We start from the raw sequence: 20,860 nt of genomic DNA, 5'->3' as shown, positions 1-20,860 counted from the left end.
CCCTAATGTTTATCGCTGCACAATTCACAATAGCCAAGACCTGGAACCAACATAAATGCCCATCAACGGTAGACTGGATAAAGAAATTATGGGATATGTACTCTTTAGAATACTATACCGCAGTAAGAAACAACGAAATCCAGTCATTTGCAACAAAATGGAGGAATCTGGAACACATCATGCTGAGTGAAATAAGCCAGTCCCAAAGGGACAAATACCATATGTTCTCCCTGATCGATGACAACTGACTGAACACCAAAAAGGAAACCTCCTGAAGTGAAATGGACACTATGGGAAACGGTGACTTGATCAGCATAGCCCTGACTGTTAATGAACAACTTAATACATTATCCCTCTTAGTATTTTTTTTTTTGTCTGTTCTACTTAATATGACTGGTTTAATTCTGTAATTATCACACAGTTATTCTTAAGTGTTGAAAATTAACTGAAATGTGATCCCTGTTAAACATAAGAGTGGGAATAAGAGAGGGAAGAGATGTATAATTTGGGACATGCTCAAGCTGACTTGCCCCAAATGGTAGAGTTAGAAACATACCAGGGGATTCCAATTCAATCCCATCAAGGTGGCATGTACCAATGCCATCTCACTATTCCAAGTGATCAATTTCAGTTCACAATTGATCATAATGAAAGGACTAACAGTCAAAGGGAGCACATAAACAAGTCTAGTACCTGCTAACACTAACCGATAGAATAAAGGGGAGAGTGATCCAACATGGGAAGCGAGATACTCAGCAGACTCATAGAATGGCAGATGTCCTAAATAGCACTCTGGCCTCAGAATCAGCCCTAAAGGCATTCGGATCTGGCTGAAAAGCCCATGAGAGTATTTCAGGCATGGAAAGCCAAGACACTCTGGCAAAAAGATCTCTGTGAGTGAGATCCCAGTGGAAAGAACAGGTCATCAAAGAAGGAGGTACCTTTCTCTGAAGGGAGGAGAGAACCTCCACTTTGACTATGACCTTGTCTAAACAAGATAAGAATCGGAGAACTCAGAGAGCTTCCATAGCCTTGGAAACTCATGACTGGAGCATAGGGAGATTACTGATGCCATAGACAGGAGTGTCAATTGGTAAAGTCAACAACAGGAGTCACTGTGCACTTACTCCTCATGTAGGATCTCTGTCCTTAATGTGCTGTGTATTGAGATTTAATGCTATAACGAGTACTCAAACAATATATTTCACTTTGTGTTTCTATGGGGGTGCAAACTGTTGAAATCTTTACTTAATGTATACTAAACTAATCTTCTGTAAAAAAAAAAAAAAAATTATCAATTCCCAACTTGATTCTCACTGGGATTAAACATGACAATAGGTCTGATCTGATTTCATCATCATTTAAAAAAATCATCTATTATTTTTCACTTTATGTTTCTGTGTGGGAGCAAACTGTTGAAATCCTTACTTAATGTACACTAAGCTGATCTTCTGTATATTAAGATAATTGAAAATGAATCTTGATGTGAATGGAAGGGGAGAGGGGAGGGAAAGGGGAGGGTTGTGGGTGGGAGGGACGGTATGGGGGGGGAAGCCACTGTAATCCATAAGCTGTACTTTGTAAATTTATATTCATTAAATAAAAGTTAAAAAAAAATAGACAGGTCATTAACTATTGTATATAGACTTCATCAAACATCTCACAATTTAAAAGTCAAAAAAGCTCCCAACACAAAGAAATGATGAATGTCTGAGGTGAAAGATATGCCAATTATTCTTGCCTCATCACCATACACCATTTACAGATGTTGAAATACCACACTGTACCTCATAAATATGTACAACTACTATGTGTCACCTTATACTGATTCATAAATGTTACTTCTTTTCCCAAAGGCATTGCTCACTATCAAACTTAGTCCCTCTCAAATCATCCTGACTGAAAGAAATACAACCAAGCAAAGAGTCAGCTGGCTTAAGTCATATTAAAACAAGAAAAAGAAATGAATTCTTAGCCATCAATATTACATCTAACTCTAAATTTTACATGCTGCATTCAATTTTAAATTTATTCTCACTTAACCTAGCTCCCTTGGAACAGTTTGTGGCACTCTAAAATTCTGAAAATATGAGAGTCTCTCCAGTTTTACACTGGTAGTCTTAGTACTATTTCTTAACAGTATGCATCAATATAGAGCAAAGAACTATCAAAATAATCTAACTACCACACTGTTTCCTCATTTGATATTCACATTATTTAAGATTATCATACCCCCAAAGTAACTGCATAGAATGCAAGTATTATAGGTCCTATAATTCCACTTACCAGATGAGCCAATATGGTGACATGATGTGCGCAGAGTTCAGCAGTCCCGTACCTATAATAGAGAAGGCAATTAAGTTTACTCAGAATAGTAGAACTTCTATAAAACATAAAATATTCTGATGAAAACACATGATCTACCATTACCCCATGGCCAAGTACTGTTAAAAAAAATACAAAAACAACACAAGTAATATTTATTGGCTTGAACCAAAGAAAGGAAAGAGAGAACCTATTTCATAATTTAGTGCTATATAGGAAACTGAACAATTTTGGGGCATACTAAAGAATATCAATAAATGTTTGTATATGTTTATAATTACAAAGCCATTTACTGTCAGTGACTACTGGAAACCAACCCAATCACTGAAAAAATTAAGTATTTTGTACCGAGCAAGGAAGCACCAGGCATCCATAGCTAACAAAGAGGTGATCATATTAGCACTAAGCACAGCATTCAACAGAGCAGCATCCTAATGAAAAACAGAAAAGTTCATTTATTTATATGCTAAATTTCATGACACATTATAATATCACATTTGTCAAAATAAAATAAGCACCAGCAAAGTTAAAATAACTGATCTTCAGTGAGAAAGCTCTACTTTGTACCATCTGAAAGGACTTATACTGCCATTCCCTCTACATTTACTGAGTGGCTCCTCTATATTAAGTAATGTGCTGGGCTATGAGGAATCAAATGTCATTTTAAGCGTAGTATTCAATCACTAGGATCCACAGACTCTACACAGTTTCAAATCTTTGAAGCAACATAAAAACATATATGGTTGTACTTTTCTCTTAGCCTTTAACCATTCACACAGAATACTTATTATCTGCTAGGTAATATCTATTGTATAGTGTCTTGAATGATACTAATTCTTACGTAACTTCTAGGGACTTTTTCTTCACATTGTCTCAATCTCTTTTTCTCTAATCCAATTTCACTGGGGTGCAGGAGGGAATGACCCACATTAAGGTTAAGACCTACAGGAGATCTGGCATTATATAGTATTTACTTCTTTTCTTTGTGAATCCCAACTAGGTAAGAATTCTGTATATTTTGCCTTTCATGTCTTCCATATCTTCCCATGCAAAATGCTTTCTCAAATATTTTGAGTAAACATGAGTTCTAAATACTGCAGGAATTGAGGATTACCATTTCCTAGGAGACAACTGAATTAAAGGGTAAAATGTGCAAGCTGAAAGAATGGAATTCAAAAGAAATGTACATTAACTATGCCCACTTTCTTATGCACACAAATCACTATTTCAACAGGAAAAAAAAAAAAGTAAAAGTGTAACCTCAGCCTAGCTTAGCAAGTAATAATAAGCTTACCAGTTCAGGAAACAGGGAGGGATGAAAGGTAGCAATAAAGGTACACAGATGAACACAAACATGCTGATACAAAGTGACAGCCACCTCAGCTTGCCCTTTAGTTGATACTCCCCTTAAATGGACAGGCAGAGAAAGTTCGCCAGAACACTGCTCAAAACTGTAGAACATGGCTTTGAGTAGAGGTGTCCTGTGGGGAAATTGAGACATGGAAGCCAGTATTAGTAACCCTTAACACTTAACAGATACAACAACGATAATGTCATAGGAGGGTTATTTTAGGAAAGCAAAATGTCTCAAGAGGCATAATCACAAGTTTCCAATGCGCAAATATGTATACATAAAATGAGAGAGTCACTGTCAAAGAAATTCTGTAAAAAATAATTTTCATAGATTTTCTTTACTGAATTATAAAAGTTCTTCAATAGGCCGGCACCATGGCTCACTAGGCTAATCCTCTGCCTTGCGGCGCCGGCACACCGGGTTCTAGTCCCGGTCAGGGCACTGGATTCTGTCCCAGTTGCCCCTCTTCCAGGCCAGCTCTCTGCTGTGGCCAGGGAGTGCAGTGGAGGATGGCCCAAGTACTTGGGCCCTGCACCCCATGGGAGACCAGGATAGGTACCTGGCTCCTGCCATCAGATCAGCGCTGTGCGCTGGCCGTGGCGGCCATTGGAGGGTGAACCAATGGCAAAGGACAACCTTTCTCTCTGTCTCTCTCTCTCTCACTGTCCACTCTGCCTGTCAAAAAAAAAAAAAAAAGTTCTTCAATAAACTTAAAACTTAAATAGCTAAATTAGGTGTCATATGTAAAACATAAAATAACTATTTTAGTTCAGAGAAGGATGGGATATTTGAGGATTGAAATGTCATAGAAACTTTCAGATAAGATTTAAACAACAAATTCAAAACAAGCAAAAAAAAAAAAATTCAAAACAAGCAAGAGAGAGGGAATTTAGCATAGAGGTTCCAATGAAGCTCAGATACCCACACCCCCTATCAGAATGCCTAAGTTCAAGTCTTGCCTCCTCTCTCAATTCCAGGTGATGGCCACCCTTGCAGGAACCCTGGACTGATCTCCTGGCCCTGCCCCAGACATTGTAGGCATTAGGGAGTAAACCATCAGATGGAGGCACACGTTGCTTTCTCTCTCTGCTCTCAAGTAAATAAATAAAAACATAATATATAAATAAGTAAAGATATAAATAAGTATATAAATAAGTAAAGACAAAGCAAGAGTAAAAAGACAGAAGCAAGATACATGTGCTGAAAATGAATGAAAGGGTGAGGAGCAAAGGCAGGAGCAAAGGGTAGATTTCAGTGCAAAGCTGCGGCGTTCTGGCATATGCTTCAGTTTCTGAGCCACGTTTAGGGAGACTAACCTGAGGGCCTAAAGGAAGGGTGAAAACTTAGAGAATAGCAAGAACCCAGGGAGTAAGGAACTAGACTCGTTGTTAGCAAAGAGGATGATTACAAGATTCCCACAAGACACCTCACAGTATCTAGACACCCATTTCTCAGAACTCATTTTTTAACCTGACTCCTTACACACCTACTCTATTACACTCACAGTTTATAATGCTGGCCACTAGGCAATAAACATTGACTAAAATTAAGATATTTTAGTGTCTAGTGTTACAGATTTATATATTTTATACTCATATTTATCTATTTTTATAAAGCATCACTACACACACACACTCACACACACACACACGAGGACTAACTAGAATAGCTGATATAACAAAGTTAATTTCCAGATCATTCTAAACAGGCATGGTACGCTATTGCTAATGTGACTGAAAATAAACACCACATCTGCTACCTGGTTGTAGCTTCCGAGGACTGATTTTCTGTGCACCACAGAGTCTGTACATCTTCAGGGAGAGAGGGCAGCTTATCCATGACAACAACCAGAAGGAGACACTGTGGCAACTGCAGTTCACATGGCAGGTCTGACAGTAATGAAAACACAGTCACAGCAAATCGGTACAAACATATCTCAAATGTTTTCAACAGAAATTTGATTTGTGATATGCAAAGACATTAAAGGAATAATTTAGTTAAGAGAGAGTGATGGAGAGACAGCAAGATGCCCTAAGTGCCTCAATGGATAGAGCTGGGAGCAGGGCTGACACTGGGAAAGCAATCCAGGTCTCCTAAGTGGGTAACAGGAACCCAATTACTTAAACCCATCACAGCTGCCTCCCAGGGTCTGCATTAGCAGGAAGCTGGAGGTAAGAACTGGATACTGAGCCCAGGTACTATGATGTAGGATGTGGGCATCTTAACTTCTAAGGCAAATGCCTACCAGAGGCATAATTCTTTTTAAAGGATAAATGTTTCAATAAAAGAAAGCGGAAAAAAATTTAAATAAAAATCTTAAAGACATAAGGAGAAACAGCCCTGTCTGTAACATGTCATAATTGATGGGAGATGATTTAACATTAAATCTGTTCTGAAGTTTACCTAATTTACTGTCTAAAACCGCCTGCACAAAAGGCTGGAATGTGAGCAGCTGACTGATGAGTGGATCCAGTGTTACCAGGAAAGCACCTGCTATTTCTTCTTGTTGTGCTTTCAATATCCTGGTTGCGTACAGGCTTGGAGGAAATTTGCTGGAAAGAGAGTGAGAAAAAACCTCATTAAGAGCTATCTTCTTATTTTGGGAGGATGATAAACCGATGATCTAGTAGTATTATATAAAAATTAGTCTGCATTTTATAAAACAAATTCAACACCCTGAACTGATATCTGAATTGCACAAAAGCCTAAGAACTAAATAATATAGCTTTAATTATATACAATTAAAAGCTTATAGTATTGAACAAGTCTTAAATATTGCTTTGATACATTTTAAAAACCATTTTGACAATATCTATAAACATATTGTAAAATACTAAAACAGCAAATAAAAACATACACAAAAATGTATTTCTGATCAATGCTGGCTAAACTACTTCAATTAAAAGTTGTTTTAAAATCAGTAGAATGCTGAATTTACTATGAATTAATGCTAGATTTCTCAGAAGCAAGGGCTTTACAAGACAAATTCTAAGACTAACACTGAAGAAGGTTGAAAAGACTTTTTCAGGGAATCATTCATAATTGGAGTTTAAGCTAAACTTCATTCAAAACTTACAGGAAATAAGAGATGTATCCCATAGTTTGTTCGGTTATTTTAATTGTAGTAAGTTTGCCAACACATGAGTGAGAAAATGGTCTTGTCAGGGTTAATAACATTTAAATAGGAAGGACAGACAATGGAGGATTTTGTAATACATGGAAAAAAAAACGCCTATCTGTCAATTACTGGTTACATTACTGGCTTATTAATTTGACCTTACTGAGGCTCAGTTTCATCATTTGTGACACTGATTCAGAGTTACTGTGAGGATTAAATTATAGGCAAAGTATATTCCATACAAGGGGGCTTCAAAAAGTTCACAGAAGGTGGAATTAAAAGGTAAAGCTGTTGTCTGCAGTGCTGGCATCCCATATGGGCACCAGTTTGAGACCCAGCTGCTCCATTTCCAATCCAGCTGTCTGTTGTGGCCTGGAGAAGCAGTGGAAGATGGCCGAAGTCTTTGGGCCCCTGCACCCACGTGGGAGACCCGGCAGAAGCTCCTGGCTCCTGACTTCAGATTGTCCCAACTTTGGACATTGAGACCATCTGTGGAGTGAACCAGTGGATGGAAGACCTCTCTCTCTGTGTCTCTTTCTCACTCTCTGTAACTCTGACTTTGAAATAATTAAAAAAAAAAAAAAAAAAGATTCAAATATTCCATGAACAACTGAGTCACCTTTGTACAAAAAATAAATTACAGACTTGAACTACAGCTACCGACCATCAGTTTTTTTTTAAATAAAATGATGTTTTTAATTGACAACTTTTTAAAAAAAATATTTATTTATCTGAAAGGCAGAGTTATAGAGAGGGAGGGTGAGACAGAGATCATCCATCTACTGGTTCACTCCTCAAGTGGCTGGGCTAGGCCAAGGCTAGGAGCCTGGAACTCCATCAGGGTCTCTCATATAGGTGGCAGTGGCCCAAGTACTTGGGCTATCTTCAGCTGCTTTCCCAGTCACATTAGCAGGGAGCTCGATGGGAAGGGGAGTACTCTGGACATGAACCAGTGCACATATGGGATGTTGGCTTCACAGGCAGCAGCTCTACTTGCTGTGCCACGATGCCAACCCTGAGAAATGTTTATTAAGTGCACTGATTCAGGAGTGGGTGACACAGTGGTAAACAAAATAAACAAAGTTATTGCCTTTATAGAGTTTACATTCTTTTTTAAAAATAATCTCATCTCTATTTCCCAAACTTATTTCTTACTTTTTTTTTTTTTAAATATTATTTATTTGAGAGACAGAGAGTGAGAGTGAGTTGGAGATCTCCCACTCAGTGGCTCACTCTCCAAATGCCCACAATAGCTGGGGCTGGGCCAGGCCAAAACCAGGAGTCAATAATTGAATCCAGATCTCCTACATGGATGAGGGTGACAGAGACTCAACAACTTGAGCTATCACCTACTGCCCTGCAAGGATGTGCATTCGCAAGAATCTAGAATTGAAAGCAAAGCCAGGACTCAAGCCCAAACACTCCAACATGGAATGCAGGCATCCCAAGTGGCATCCTAACATCTACAGCAAATGCCCACCCCCGTATTTAATATAATGAAAGGGATAGTTAACAACTAAGTAAAAAGGGACAGTTAAACAAGTGAGCAAGGAAATATGTAACAGAGCAGGTGTTAAGTGCTATGGAGAAAAAAGAAAAGAAGAAAAAGTAGACAGGAAATTGTGTTGATGAAGACCATTTGAGGATTTCAGAAGAGAAGACATATGATTTGCGTGATTGGATTCTGTGTGTATGTATGTGTATACTTAGGCATACAGTTCATTTATAGCAGTAAGGGGATGAATATCAGGTGGATTAGTTGATGTGTTTGAGGGAGTATATGGAAGCTCTTTTTTTTCCCCCCAGGAAGTTATACAAATTTTAATTTTTGTATTATTTGGAAGGCAGAGAGGGAGAGAGGGAAGGAGTGAGAATGTCTCCCACCTGCCAGTTCACTCCCCAAAAGACAACACGATGATCTGGGTGGGGCTAAGCTGAAGCCAGGAGCCAGGAACTCCATCAGGGCCTCCCACATGGGTTCACAGGGGCTCAAGTATTTGGGCCATAAATAGCTGCTTCCAGGGAGCTGGACTGGAAACAAGCAGGGGGGGACTCGAACCAGTACTCATATGGGGGTACTGTAGTCACATGGGGCAGGGAAGCTCTTTTCTAAATGCTTCCAATTTTCAGTGACATAGGAAATGAGGCCATTTATTGACACTGAGAAATGGGGAGGAGCTGTGGGAGATTTGAGAAGTTTAAAATTGAAGTGTGAAAAAGTTGCCTTGGAGGCTAAATGAATTAGGAAACTACAACAGGGCTCCTGGATAAATGAGCTAACAGACTATTTTCATGTCAAATTTAGGGCTCTTCTAAGGTAACTGTCAATTTCAAATGTCACTGAGATCCTCCCTATCTAAACTATGAAACCTTTCTGTAATTCAATTCTTCTCCAAGTCACAATTTTTACCACCTGACTTAAACTTCATGGAAATAAAATTAATAATGATTAAGAAGTATGCTTTTGCAAATACACAGATGCATATACAATCCTTTGTTTTTCATATTCATCACCATAGGGGTTATATATCATGTATAAAGTGAAACATACAGGGACAGGCGCTGGCGCAGTGGGTTAAGCCATCTCCAGCAATGCATGCATCCAGATGAGCAGCAGTTTGTGTCCCAGCTGCTTTTCTGATCCAGCTCCCTGCTAATGCACCTGGGAACGCAATGGAAGATGGCTCAAGTGCTTGGGCCCCTGCATCTACGTGGGAGACCTGGATGAAGCGCCTGGTTTTCACCAGGCCTAGTCCCAGCCACTGCAGCCACTTCGGGAGTGAACCAGTGGGCAGAAGATTTCTCTATCTCTTCCCTTCTAACTCTGCCTTTCAAATAAATAAATAATAAACAATCTTTTAAAAAAATAATAAAGTTACAAATACAAAGATAAGTAAAACAAGGTAACTATCAAGTTTTCATCCCCAATTATTTAAAGAAATAAAAATTTACTAAAACATTAAGAAAAATTATTCCAATCTTTTGAATTCCCTTGTACACTTAAGCTTTGCAAGATATAAATAACACTGTCACATTTTAATAATGATATGGCATCTGTCTTACCTGTGGATCTGAAGATAAAGCTGGTGTAATGTACAGCAAGAATCAGAAAGAAAAGGAAGAAATTCCTGAAATAAAACAATTCATACTTGTATTCAATGTGACTTTATAACACATATGCTCCCACAAAGGCATGCAAAATAAAATTCTTGATGTGCCACATTTAAAAAACAAGTCTTACATAGAGTAAAAAGGAGTATGACACTAATTAACTAAAACTCTTTACTGTTATGACTACCACTATAGCCACAATTTAAAACATTTAAAAATTCCTTGATGGAAAAGTTTTAACTGGCATAATTAGGGACAAATTTTGCCTCCTACACACCAAGCAAATATCACATTGGTAACAATTCCAAGTGCCATTTGGTGTACTTCCCACAACGTGTTTTGATCTCTGGAATATACATCCTGCAAGCTGCAGAGGTCCCAGCATAAGCAGCAGCCAACGACCACCAAAGGCAGCTGCCCAGAGGACCAATTCAGTCAGCACATCAAACTGGATGGCAAGTTGTTGGAGCCATTGTGCCAGCCTCAAAATTCTATGATCTGTAGTCACTGGAGATCCTTCTCTTTCCTCAGAAAGGAGTGGATGAAACTGAAAACAAATTCAACTTGGACAATAGTTTCCAAAAAAAAAAAATCACTAACATATATTAACAATGTTTGTTCCACAGGCTGCACTACATAGGCATTCTCTGATCTTCTTTTCAAATAATCTGCTTTGGCAACTTATCTCTTCTAGTCATGCATCTGCAACTATCACTGCTGTTCTGATGATTCCCAAATAGGCAAGGCTCCTTAAAATTACACCAATTTCAAGTCTGAACATTTAAACTGTAACAATCTAAGTTAGAGACACAGTAGAAATAATGTGCAAATGCTATTTAAAAGCAAATTGAATTATCTTCTGAAAACTGATTTATGCTTACAAAAATAGCTTGTGAAACCATTTTTTACAGATTTGAATAAACAGCAATTTAATATGCTCAGTATGTTAAATCATATTCTATAAGATAAATGTGGAAAATAATTTCAATATTGTTTTTGGCACAGATTTTGATAAAAACACAATAATTTGGAGATTCAAAGATGGCAGATTAGGAAACAACATACTCCATAAGGCTAGGGATAAACAGTAGGAAAAAAAAGAGTGTAGGACGTACACTCTCAGGGGAGAATTGGAGAGAAAACCACACTGGAAATCCTGTAAGAGGAAGAGGATCATCGTGGACCTATGAGTTCACACAGCAGGAACACAAACACAATGCACAACTGTAGCAGCTGAGAGCCTGAGCAGGCAGCAGCTTGGAAACAGGGTGATAGAGCTGGAAGGAGAGTGTGATAAGAGTCCAGACTGGAGCCCTGAGAGCTAGCGGTTGCCCACGGACCCAGTGGAAGTGAGGGGCATGTTTATCTCACACCAACTTCCCCACAATAATGCCCACTGCCTGGCTGAGAAAGGGCAGATTCCATTTTGGGTTTGGGCGGCAGCTGCAGAACACTTTGCATGCGCCCACAGCAAATGGCTGAGACAGGACACCATCTCCTCAGCAGTACTGGCAGCAGTGATGGGGAGAGAGTGACATTCGGCCAGTGACTCTTGTGTACACATGTGATCCAGAAATTCTATAGATGAATAAATCCATAGTCCCCACTGACTATGAGCCTGGTTGGGAGGTGGCTGGGCAACTACATAGGACGCTGAGGCGCCCACAGCCTCCCAGGATCAAGGTGCCAAGCTGCAGCTGTCTCAGGGAACATCAGCCTCTCTGTTGACTTGGCAGGCTCTTAGGGCAGACAGAAACCTCTGCACTCGGCGACCGTGGGAGCCTTGTATGCTGAGACCATGGGGACTCAGTGGTTACAAGAGAAGGTGCAGCAAGTACCTGGGTCTCTGGGCAATCACCGGGTGCAGCTCCAAACCCTGAGAGCTCATTGGTTGCCCAGAGCAGGTCATTGCAATGGAACTGTGCTCACAGTGAGGGCTGCACAGATCATTTGTGCGGTTTGTACGGTGATGTGGAAAACACTGGGAGCTAACACTCGGGCAATGAGTGTTGCCCTGGATACTCGCCCCACCCTGGAGCACTGACCAGAGCTCCCAGGCCACACCCACCACACACCTCTTGGTATTCACTGAAAGTGCAGACATTCCACTAAGCCACAGAGGCATAACTCAAAGATAAAAGCAATCAGAGAAAAAAAAAAAAACAAAAATCAACCTCACAAATGCCTAAAAGCAAACAGAAATTCAAGAAACAATAAGGAAGACACCATGATCCCCCCACCCCAAAAGGAACAGAACAGCATTTCAGCACAGCGTGTCTGTTTATGGTACCTGAGGAACTGGTGATTGAGCTGAGGATGAGAAGTAGAATTTTCCAAGTCAAAGGGAAGAAACTAACCCATGAAAGTCCTGTCTCCAGTGCCTGGACATAAAGCAGAGACTGAAAGCTAAGCTAACGTCCTGGCTGGCCCAGGAAGCCAAGGGCATCAGGAGGACAGAGGCTACAGCCGGGTGTGTTTGTATTCCACGTGTCTTTTTGTCTTCCTCTTTCAATGTGAGAAGATTGTTGGCAGTGACTCTACTGTGTAGGGCTCTTGGTACTAGCCTAAGTCCTCTAAGTTATGCTGCCTGGAAGAGGGGTCACTGAGGAGCTCTGACCCCTCCCCCTTACCTATTCACAACACTGTACAAAGGTAGTTTTAGGTTTGCTATGAACCTGTTCCCTCGAGCACAGCCTCTTTCCTTCCACACTCAGAATGTTTCCAGTCAAGGTGATAGGTAAAGCAGCCCCAGTGTGGCTCTGTTTTCTACATGAGGCAGGTCCACAATATGGTTCAAACTGCCGTCTAGGGTTCTGATCTACAATGCGGTGTGTATCTACTTCAGGCTACCTATGTGCAACCCAGGGGCCTCACCCGTGGTCTGAGTGGCAGCTAGGAAGAAGGAATGAACAGAGGAGTCTCAGGCAGGTCAGGGTGTTAGGGCCAGGTTGGGGATCTGTGTGATGGGATGAAGGGGGACCGGTACACCACACTTTCCCTCCCTGACCTGTAGAGCTGGTCTCTGCAGTGACTCACACAAATTAGGCTGCATTTTTGAATCAGCTGGTAAGTAACTGCTTTCTGAAATTCAGGAGGCATTTAGTGAATTTGAGGAAGGTATGAAATCTGAGAGACATCCAGGACTCAAGGGTTTGTTAGTTTTACAAGTAGGACTGTAACAAAGCAGTTGAGAGTAAGCCTGTGAGGCTGGCTGAAGCTTTTAGAAATCACAGGGCCCAGAACAACTCATTCAGCACTTAGGAGGGCAGCCTGGACAATGCTGGAAGGGCTGCTCTAGAGAGATGCTGGCCCAGTGTGTGCTGGGTCCAAAGGAAAACAAACATGGTATCCTGCTTTGTGGCAAATGCTTGTGTGCTACCCGTGGATGACTTGGGCTGTATACCCTAAAGACTTCCGAAACTGGAGAAGGGGAGCTGTGAGAGCATTGGTGGCTCTTCACTGTGGAGGGACAAGCTAACGGAGGTGGCTGAAGTCCCTTCTCAGCCACATACTTGACATGTGAAAGGAACCTTTACCTATCTCATAGCAGACCTGGAATCTAAACTCGAGAGCTAATGCTATTGGTGGAAAATGTGGAAGGATAAAGCAGGCTTTAAATTTTTGGACACAGGCGGACGCTGTAGCACAGCGAGTTAACACCCTGGCCTGAAGTGCCGGCATCCCATATGGGTGCCGCTTCAAGACCCGGCTGCTCCATTTCCGATCTGGCTCTCTGTTATGGCCTGGGATAGCGGTAGAAGATGGCCCAAGACCTTGGGCCCCTGCGCCCACATGGGAGACCCAGGGGAGGCTCCTGTCTCCTGGCTTCGGATCAGCGCAGCCAATTGGGGAGTGAACCAGTGGATGGAAGACCTCTCTCTCTCTGCCTCTTCTCTCTCTGTGTAACTCTGACTTTCAAATAAATAAATGAGTGGCTCTTTAAAAAAAAGAAAAAAAATAAATTTTTGGACGAGAACATGTTGGTGCCCCATGGAAGACGTCCTTGGGATCTGTTCATTCTTCACCACAAGAACGGTCTTGGGCTAGATGGGCTATGCAGCTGAGCTCCTATAATGGTGGTTCTTATGTTAGGAAAAAAAAAAAAAAAAGAAAAGGTGAAGATGAAAAGACTAAGGAAATTCTGGAACCAGAATTCAAAAATTAATCACAGGACTACTCAAAAGCAATCAGAAGCAAATCCATGAAATGAAGAAAACCATAAATGACATGAATGAAAATTTTTCCCATGAAATCATCATGATTTTAGAGAGAAATCAAAATGAAATATTAGAAGAGAAGAACTCAATAAATCAAATAAAAAATGCAGTGGAAAGCCATAACAGTAGACTTGGTGAGGCAGAAGAAATATCCAAATTAGAAGACAAATCTTTGGAAATCTTACAGTCATATCAATAAAAACAAGAGGAAAACAGAAAAATTAGCATAGTGTTGGAGATTTATGGGAGACTAACAAACAATTTAACATACAGGTCTTAGGAGTTCCTGAAGGAGTGGAAAGAGAGAATGATCTAGAAGACCTATTTAGTGAAATAATTACAGAAAACTCCCCCAAATTGGAGAAAGAAAGGGACAAACCCACTGCTAGCATCCTATTAAAGTGGGGAAAAGCTGGAAGCATTCCTCCTGAGATCTGGAACCAGACAAGGATGCCCACTTTCACCACTGCTATTTAATATAGTCCTGGAAGTTTTAGCCAGAACCATTAGCCAAGAAAAATAAATCAAACAGATACAAATTGGAAAGGAGGAAATCAAACTATCCCTATTACAGATGACATGATCCTATATATAGGAGATTCAAAAGACTCCACTCACAGACTACTGAAACTCATAAAAGAGTTTGGTAAAGAGGCAGGATATAAAATCAACACGGAAAAATTAATAGCCTTTGTATACACAGACAATGTTGTGGCTGAGGAAGAACTTTTAAAATCAGTCTCATTCACAATAACTCCAAAAAGAATTAAATACCTTGGAATAAATTTAACAAAGGTATCAAAGATCTCTATGATGAAAATCATGAAATAATAAATAGAAGAAAGACATCAAAAAATGGAAAAATCTTCCCTGTTCATGGATTGGAATAATCAATATCATCAAAATGTCCATACTACCAAAATTTAAAGATTTAATGTGATCCCAATCAAAAACTTATGACATTTTCCACAGATCTAGAAAAAAATGATGCTAGAACTCACATGGAAACACATGAGACCCCAAATAGCTAAAGCAATCTCATACAACAAAAAGAAAACCAGAGGCATCAGAACACCTGATTTCAAGACACACTACAGGGCAGCAATACTAAGAATAGCATGGTACTGGTGCAAACACAGACTGTAGACCAACAGAATAGAAAAGCAACTCCAGGGGCCAGCGCTGTGGTGCAGCGGGTTAAAGCCCCAGCCTACAGTGCTGGCAACCAATATGGGTGCCGGTTCAAGTCCCCATTGCTCCTCTTCCAATCCAGCTCTCTGCTATAGCCTGGGAAAGCAATAAAAGATGGTCCAACTCCTTGGGCCCCTGCACCCATGTGGGAGACCTGGAAGAAGCTCCGAGCTCCTGGATTCAGATCAACTCAGCTTTGGCCATTGCAGTCATTTGGGGAGTGAACCAGCAAAATGGAAGACCTCTCTGTGGCTCTACCTCTCTCTGTAATGGAAGGAAGGAAGGAAGGCAGGCAGGGAGGGAGGAGAGAGGGAGGGAGGGAGAAAGGAGGTAGGGAGAGAGGGAGGGAAGGAGGGAGGGAGGAAGAAAAGCAACTCCAGAAATCAATCCATGCATTTACAATCAACTTATCTTTGACAAAAGAGATAAAATCAATCCCTCGAGCTGGACAGTCTCTTTATTCTATTATTTTTTTCCCAAAGAAAACTTTTAATTAAGGAATACAAACTTCATGCATTTCATAAGTACCATATATTAAAATTATATTGATTTTTTTTATTACTTTTTTTTTAACAGGCAGAGGGAACAGTGAGAGAGACAGAGAGAAAGGTCTTCCTTTTCCGTAGGTTCACCCCCCAATGGCCGCTGTGGCCGGCGCACTGCGGCTGGCACACTGCCCTGATCCGAAGCCAGGAGCCAGGTGCTTCTCCTGGTCTCCCATGAGGGTGCAGGGCCCAAGGACTTGGGCCATTAGCAGAGAGCTGGACTGGAAGAGGAGCAACCAGGACAGAATCCGGCGCCCCGACCGGGACTAGAACCTGGTGTGCTGGTGCCGCAGGCAGAGGATTAGCCTATTGAGCCGCGGTGCCGGCCACTTATATTGATTCTTCCCACTATATCCACTGTTCCTCAACAGTCAAGACAAAGGCTGTCCAAAGTCACTGTATCTCGAAGCTAGTTTCACTTTTTTTTTTTAGAAACTTAATTCACTGTAAAGAAGTACCCAAGAACAATTCATTTTTTACAATCACTTAGACATAACTATAACTTGTGAGATGTAAGAATACCCTCCACTTAATACATTAAAAGAAAGTAAGTCCTTGAGAACAAGTTTTATCATTAAGGAAGCACCTAAGAAAACAAGCAATGGAGTTGGACACTTAGTCATATCTAAAACTTAAGAGATTTAAGTATATCCTCAACTTAATACACTAAAATGAAATAAATCTTTAAAAACAAGTTTTTACTATTAACTCTCATAATAAAAACATAGTAAAATATTTACACATTAACTCTCATAATAAAAAAACTCTCATATCAAAAACAAGTTTTACTACTAACTCTCATAATACAACTCTTTGAGGACAGAGGAAGGACACAGTCTCTTTAACAAATGGTACTGGGGAAACTGGATCTCCACATACAGAATTATGAAACCAGACCCATATCTTACACTTTACACAAAAAAATACACTCAAAATGGATCCAAGACCTAAATCTATGACCTGATACCATCAAATTACTTGAGAACATTGGGAAAACTCTGCAAGACATTGTCATAGGCAAAGAGTTCTTGGAAAAGACCTCAGAAGCACAGGCAATCATAGTCAAAATTGACAAATGGGATTACACCAAGCTGAGAAGCTTCTATGCTGCAAAAGAAACATTCAGCAAAGTGAAGAAGCAACTGGCAGAACGGGAGAAAATATCTGCAAACTATGCAACTGATAAAGGGTTAACATTCAGAATCTATAAAGAGCTCAAGAAATTCAACAACAACGAAACAAACAACCCAATTAAGATACAGGCAAAGGACTTGAACAGGCATTTTTCAAGACAGGAAATTCAAATGCCCAACAGACACTTGAAAATGCTCACGATCATTACCTGTCAGAGAAATGCAAATCAAAACCGCAATGAGGTTTCATTCACCTCACTCTGTCCAATTAGAATGGCTCTCATACAGAAATCAACAAATGACAAATGCTAGCGAAGAGGCGGGGGAAAAAGGTACCCTGGTCCACTGTTGGTGGGAATGCAAATTGGTGCAGCCACTGTTTAAGACAGTATGCAGATACCTCAGAAATCTGAATACAGACCCACCATATGATCCAGCCACTCCACTCCTAAGAATTTTCCCAAACTAAAAGAAATCAGCATATGAAGAGTTTTCTGTACCCCCACTTTCATTACAGGACAATTCACAATAGCTAAGACATGGAATCTACCCGGATAGCCATCAATTGTTGACTAGATAAAGAAATTATGGTAGTACCACTCAGCTATAAAAAAGAATGAGGGGGCCGGCACTGCAGCATAGTGGGTAAAGCTGCCACCTGTAGTGCTGGCATCCCATATGGGCGCCGATGCGAGTCCTGGCTGCTCCACTTCCGATCCAGCTCTCTGCTATGGCCTGGGAAAGCAGCAGAAGATGACCCAAGGCCTTGGGCCCCTCCACTGGTGTGGGAGACCCAGAAGAAGCTCCCGGCTCTCGGCTTCGGACTGGCACAGCTCAAGCGGCTGCAGCCAATTGGGGAGTGAACCAGCGGATGGAAGACCTCTCTCTCTCTCTCTCTCTCTCTCTGTGTGTGTGTGTAACTCTGACTTTCAAAATAAATAAATAAACCTTAAAAAAAAAAAAAGAATGAGATCCTGTCTTTTGCAATAAGATGGACGCAACTGGAAACCATTACACTTAGTGAAATAACCCAGTCCCAAAAAGACAGGCACCATGTTTTCCCCGATCCAAGGTAACTAATAGAGTACCTGAAATGCAATGTGAAACAGACATTTTGAAATTCAATGCTTGTTTACCACCCTTGTCTCTTCTGTGGAGGAAAAGTGTTTTGTTTTTTCTTCATACTATTTTTTGAACTCTTTTACTTAGTGTAGGGTTAACTATATGATCATTATGTAAATTAAAAATTGATCTTTGAAAACATTAAGAGTGGAAATGTGAGAGGGAAGAAGGTTTGGTGCATTGGCAGGAGGGAGGGTAGGGGTGGAAGTATAACTATGTTCCTAAATCTATAGATATGGAATACATGAAACTTGTGTAACATAAATAACATTTTAAAAAACGTAATTAAAAAAGGATAATTTACTTATAGGTTTTACATATAAGTGTTATAAATAATTGGTCTTACCTTAGTATAGTGCAAAAGAGAGTTGGCAAAGAAGCGACACAACTTGAGTGTTTTTTGGAATAATCTGTAGTCAGTGTTATCCTGTTCCAAAAAAGGAAATAAGAAAGCATAATAAATGAGAAAAAAGAAATTAAATAACTCTGTAAATGAGACAATATTTTCATAAATACCAGTTAGCAAACTATAAAAATTTTCCAAGAAAACATCATTCTGTGAATTAGTGTTAAAGACAATATAAACAAAAATGACTAATACTAAGATTATTGTAAGTTTTAAACAGTGTCTGGTACTGAGGCAATTCAGTTCAATAAATATTGGTTGTCATGTCACCATAAGTATACTACACAGTACAATCCAAAGAACTTTAAATTAGTGCTAGAAAATTAACTCAAATAAATTAGTCTTTAATTTTCAGAATTACTTTCATACAATAGCATATCTCAGCTTTAATGCTAACTGATTACTGACTATGGTTGATTCCCAACAACACAGGAAAATCTTAACTAAACCCAATTATAAAGAATCAGATAATCAACTAATAGAATATTAACCTTTATTATAAACATCTGAAAAAAGTCAATTTTCCCAGGGCCAACTCTGTGGCATAGCAGGTAAAGCCACCACCTGATGGATGTAGTGCTGGCATCCCATATGGGAACCGGTTCAAGTCCCAGCTGCTACACTTCTCATCCAGCTCTCTGATATGGCCCGGGAAAGCAGTAAAAGCTGGCCCAAGTCCTCGGGCCCCTGCACCTGCACAGGAGACCCAAAAGAAGCTCCTGACTCCTGGCTTCGGATAGGCTCAGCTCTGGCCAAGGGGCCATCTGGGGAATGAACCAGCGGATGGCATATTTCTCTCTCTTTCCCTCTGCCTCTGCCTCTCTGAAACTCTGCCTTTCAAATCAATAAATAAATTTTAAAAGAAAAGTCAATTTTCCTTAGGAGAAATAGAATATTAGAAAATTTAATTTTCTTTCATCATCATGAACTCTCTTATATACTGTTAAGCAAGTGTAGAAGGAGAGTGAAGATGAATCTATGCTCACTTCATAACACGTTGTTCAGCAGAGATCTCAGATCACCATAAATGTGCCCTGACTTCATGACTGGTTACCCACTTGCACTCCCATGAGCCAATTCCCCAGTCCTCTCGAGATCACAGTATTCTATAATTGTCTCCAGAAATAAATTCTCTCAGGAGTTGTTGAGGGCAGATAATGTGACTTCGCACCCAGTATATTTCTGCCACACAAGAAAACATTCTGGAAATACTGGCTAAATGAGTGACTGAACCACACATAAGTTATTATCAATTTGCTTAAATTTCTTCTTCACTCACTCAAAGAGAAATTATACAAGATTTGGCTGAACATTCTAGTTTCACTTCACTACTAAATAGTATACCACTAATCAAATCTAGAGAGCTCTTATTTTGATGTTTTCAAAAATCAAGTAAATAACACATATCAGCAACAGTCTTATCTCAATTCACTCAACTGTTTGCTTCCAAGAAAGACCATTTTCCCATTCTTCTTTCTTTAAACAATTAAGTTACTGAACAATTCTAAATGTAGTACACAATGAAGCTAAGCAAGGGAACCAATGAAATGGTACATACTTATTTTCTGAAAAACAAATTTCTAGCAGTATTACATAAACAAAGGAAGGAATTACAGTAGAAGCTGTATCTATGGGTCCTACAATAAATTCCCACACATCATTACAGAAACTGTATCAATAATGGCTAAAAAATACTGCGTTATCAAGTCTAACAGTCTCTTTCTGAAGAGCTCTCAAAGAATAAATCCCAATGTCTGAAGTTCTTATGGGGTAAACTGTCCCCTTCCCAAAAAATATGTTTAAGTTGTAATCTCAATACTTGAGAATATGGCCTTAATTTGGAGATATGTTCGTGGTACACATTAGCTAAGATATGGTCATACTGAAATAAACTATGTCCTGTTTCCAATGTGACTGGTGTTCTTATAAAAAGATGATGTGAAGACACACAGAAAGAATACATTGTGATATGGAGGCAAACTGGAGTTATGTAGCTGCAAACTGAAGAACGCCAAGGATTGCCAGTGACACCAGAAACTAGAAAAAAGGCATGAAATACAGTATCTACAACCACATAAGAAAACTGCCCTGTTGACAAATTCCAGACTTCCTGCTTATAAAACTGTGAAAGATTAAATTTCTCTTCTTTTAAGCCAGTTTATGGTAATTTGTTATGGTAACCCCAGAAAACTAATACAGAGATTGATCCATTCATATGCTCCATGAATACCATACTACTAATTAATCCGCTGTTTGTATTTGGACATTTCTGGAAGCAACGTGCTATGTTTTAAATGATGGTATTCCTCCAAAATTCATACATTGGAACCTAATATCT

At 39.8% G+C, this 20,860-nt stretch overlaps 1 protein-coding gene across 5 annotated transcripts in view; it reads right to left on the bottom strand.

Annotated features, from left to right (window-relative positions):
- FIRRM (FIGNL1 interacting regulator of recombination and mitosis) overlaps positions 1–20,860 on the bottom strand; it is a 63,611-nt gene that overhangs the window by 24,087 nt on the left and 18,664 nt on the right. For all 5 annotated transcript variants that reach the window (XM_051858392.3, XM_089299578.1, XM_089299580.1 and 2 more), the window contains 7 exons: positions 18,463–18,543; positions 9,861–9,925; positions 6,083–6,231; positions 5,439–5,568; positions 3,620–3,806; positions 2,674–2,756; positions 2,287–2,338 (listed from right to left, as the gene is read on the bottom strand). In XM_051858392.3, the coding sequence (XP_051714352.3) occupies positions 2,287–2,338; positions 2,674–2,756; positions 3,620–3,806; positions 5,439–5,568; positions 6,083–6,231; positions 9,861–9,925; positions 18,463–18,543 (747 nt within the window). The remainder of the gene's footprint in view (positions 1–2,286; positions 2,339–2,673; positions 2,757–3,619; positions 3,807–5,438; positions 5,569–6,082; positions 6,232–9,860; positions 9,926–18,462; positions 18,544–20,860) is intronic.

This window comes from Oryctolagus cuniculus, chromosome 7 (assembly GCF_051225735.1).
Source record: "Oryctolagus cuniculus isolate XC-2025 breed Fujian yellow rabbit chromosome 7, ASM5122573v1, whole genome shotgun sequence".
In the NCBI taxonomy this organism is placed as follows: Eukaryota; Metazoa; Chordata; class Mammalia; order Lagomorpha; family Leporidae; genus Oryctolagus; species Oryctolagus cuniculus.
Note: the sequence above shows the minus strand (reverse complement) of the source record. Positions and strands in the feature narration are given on the sequence as shown.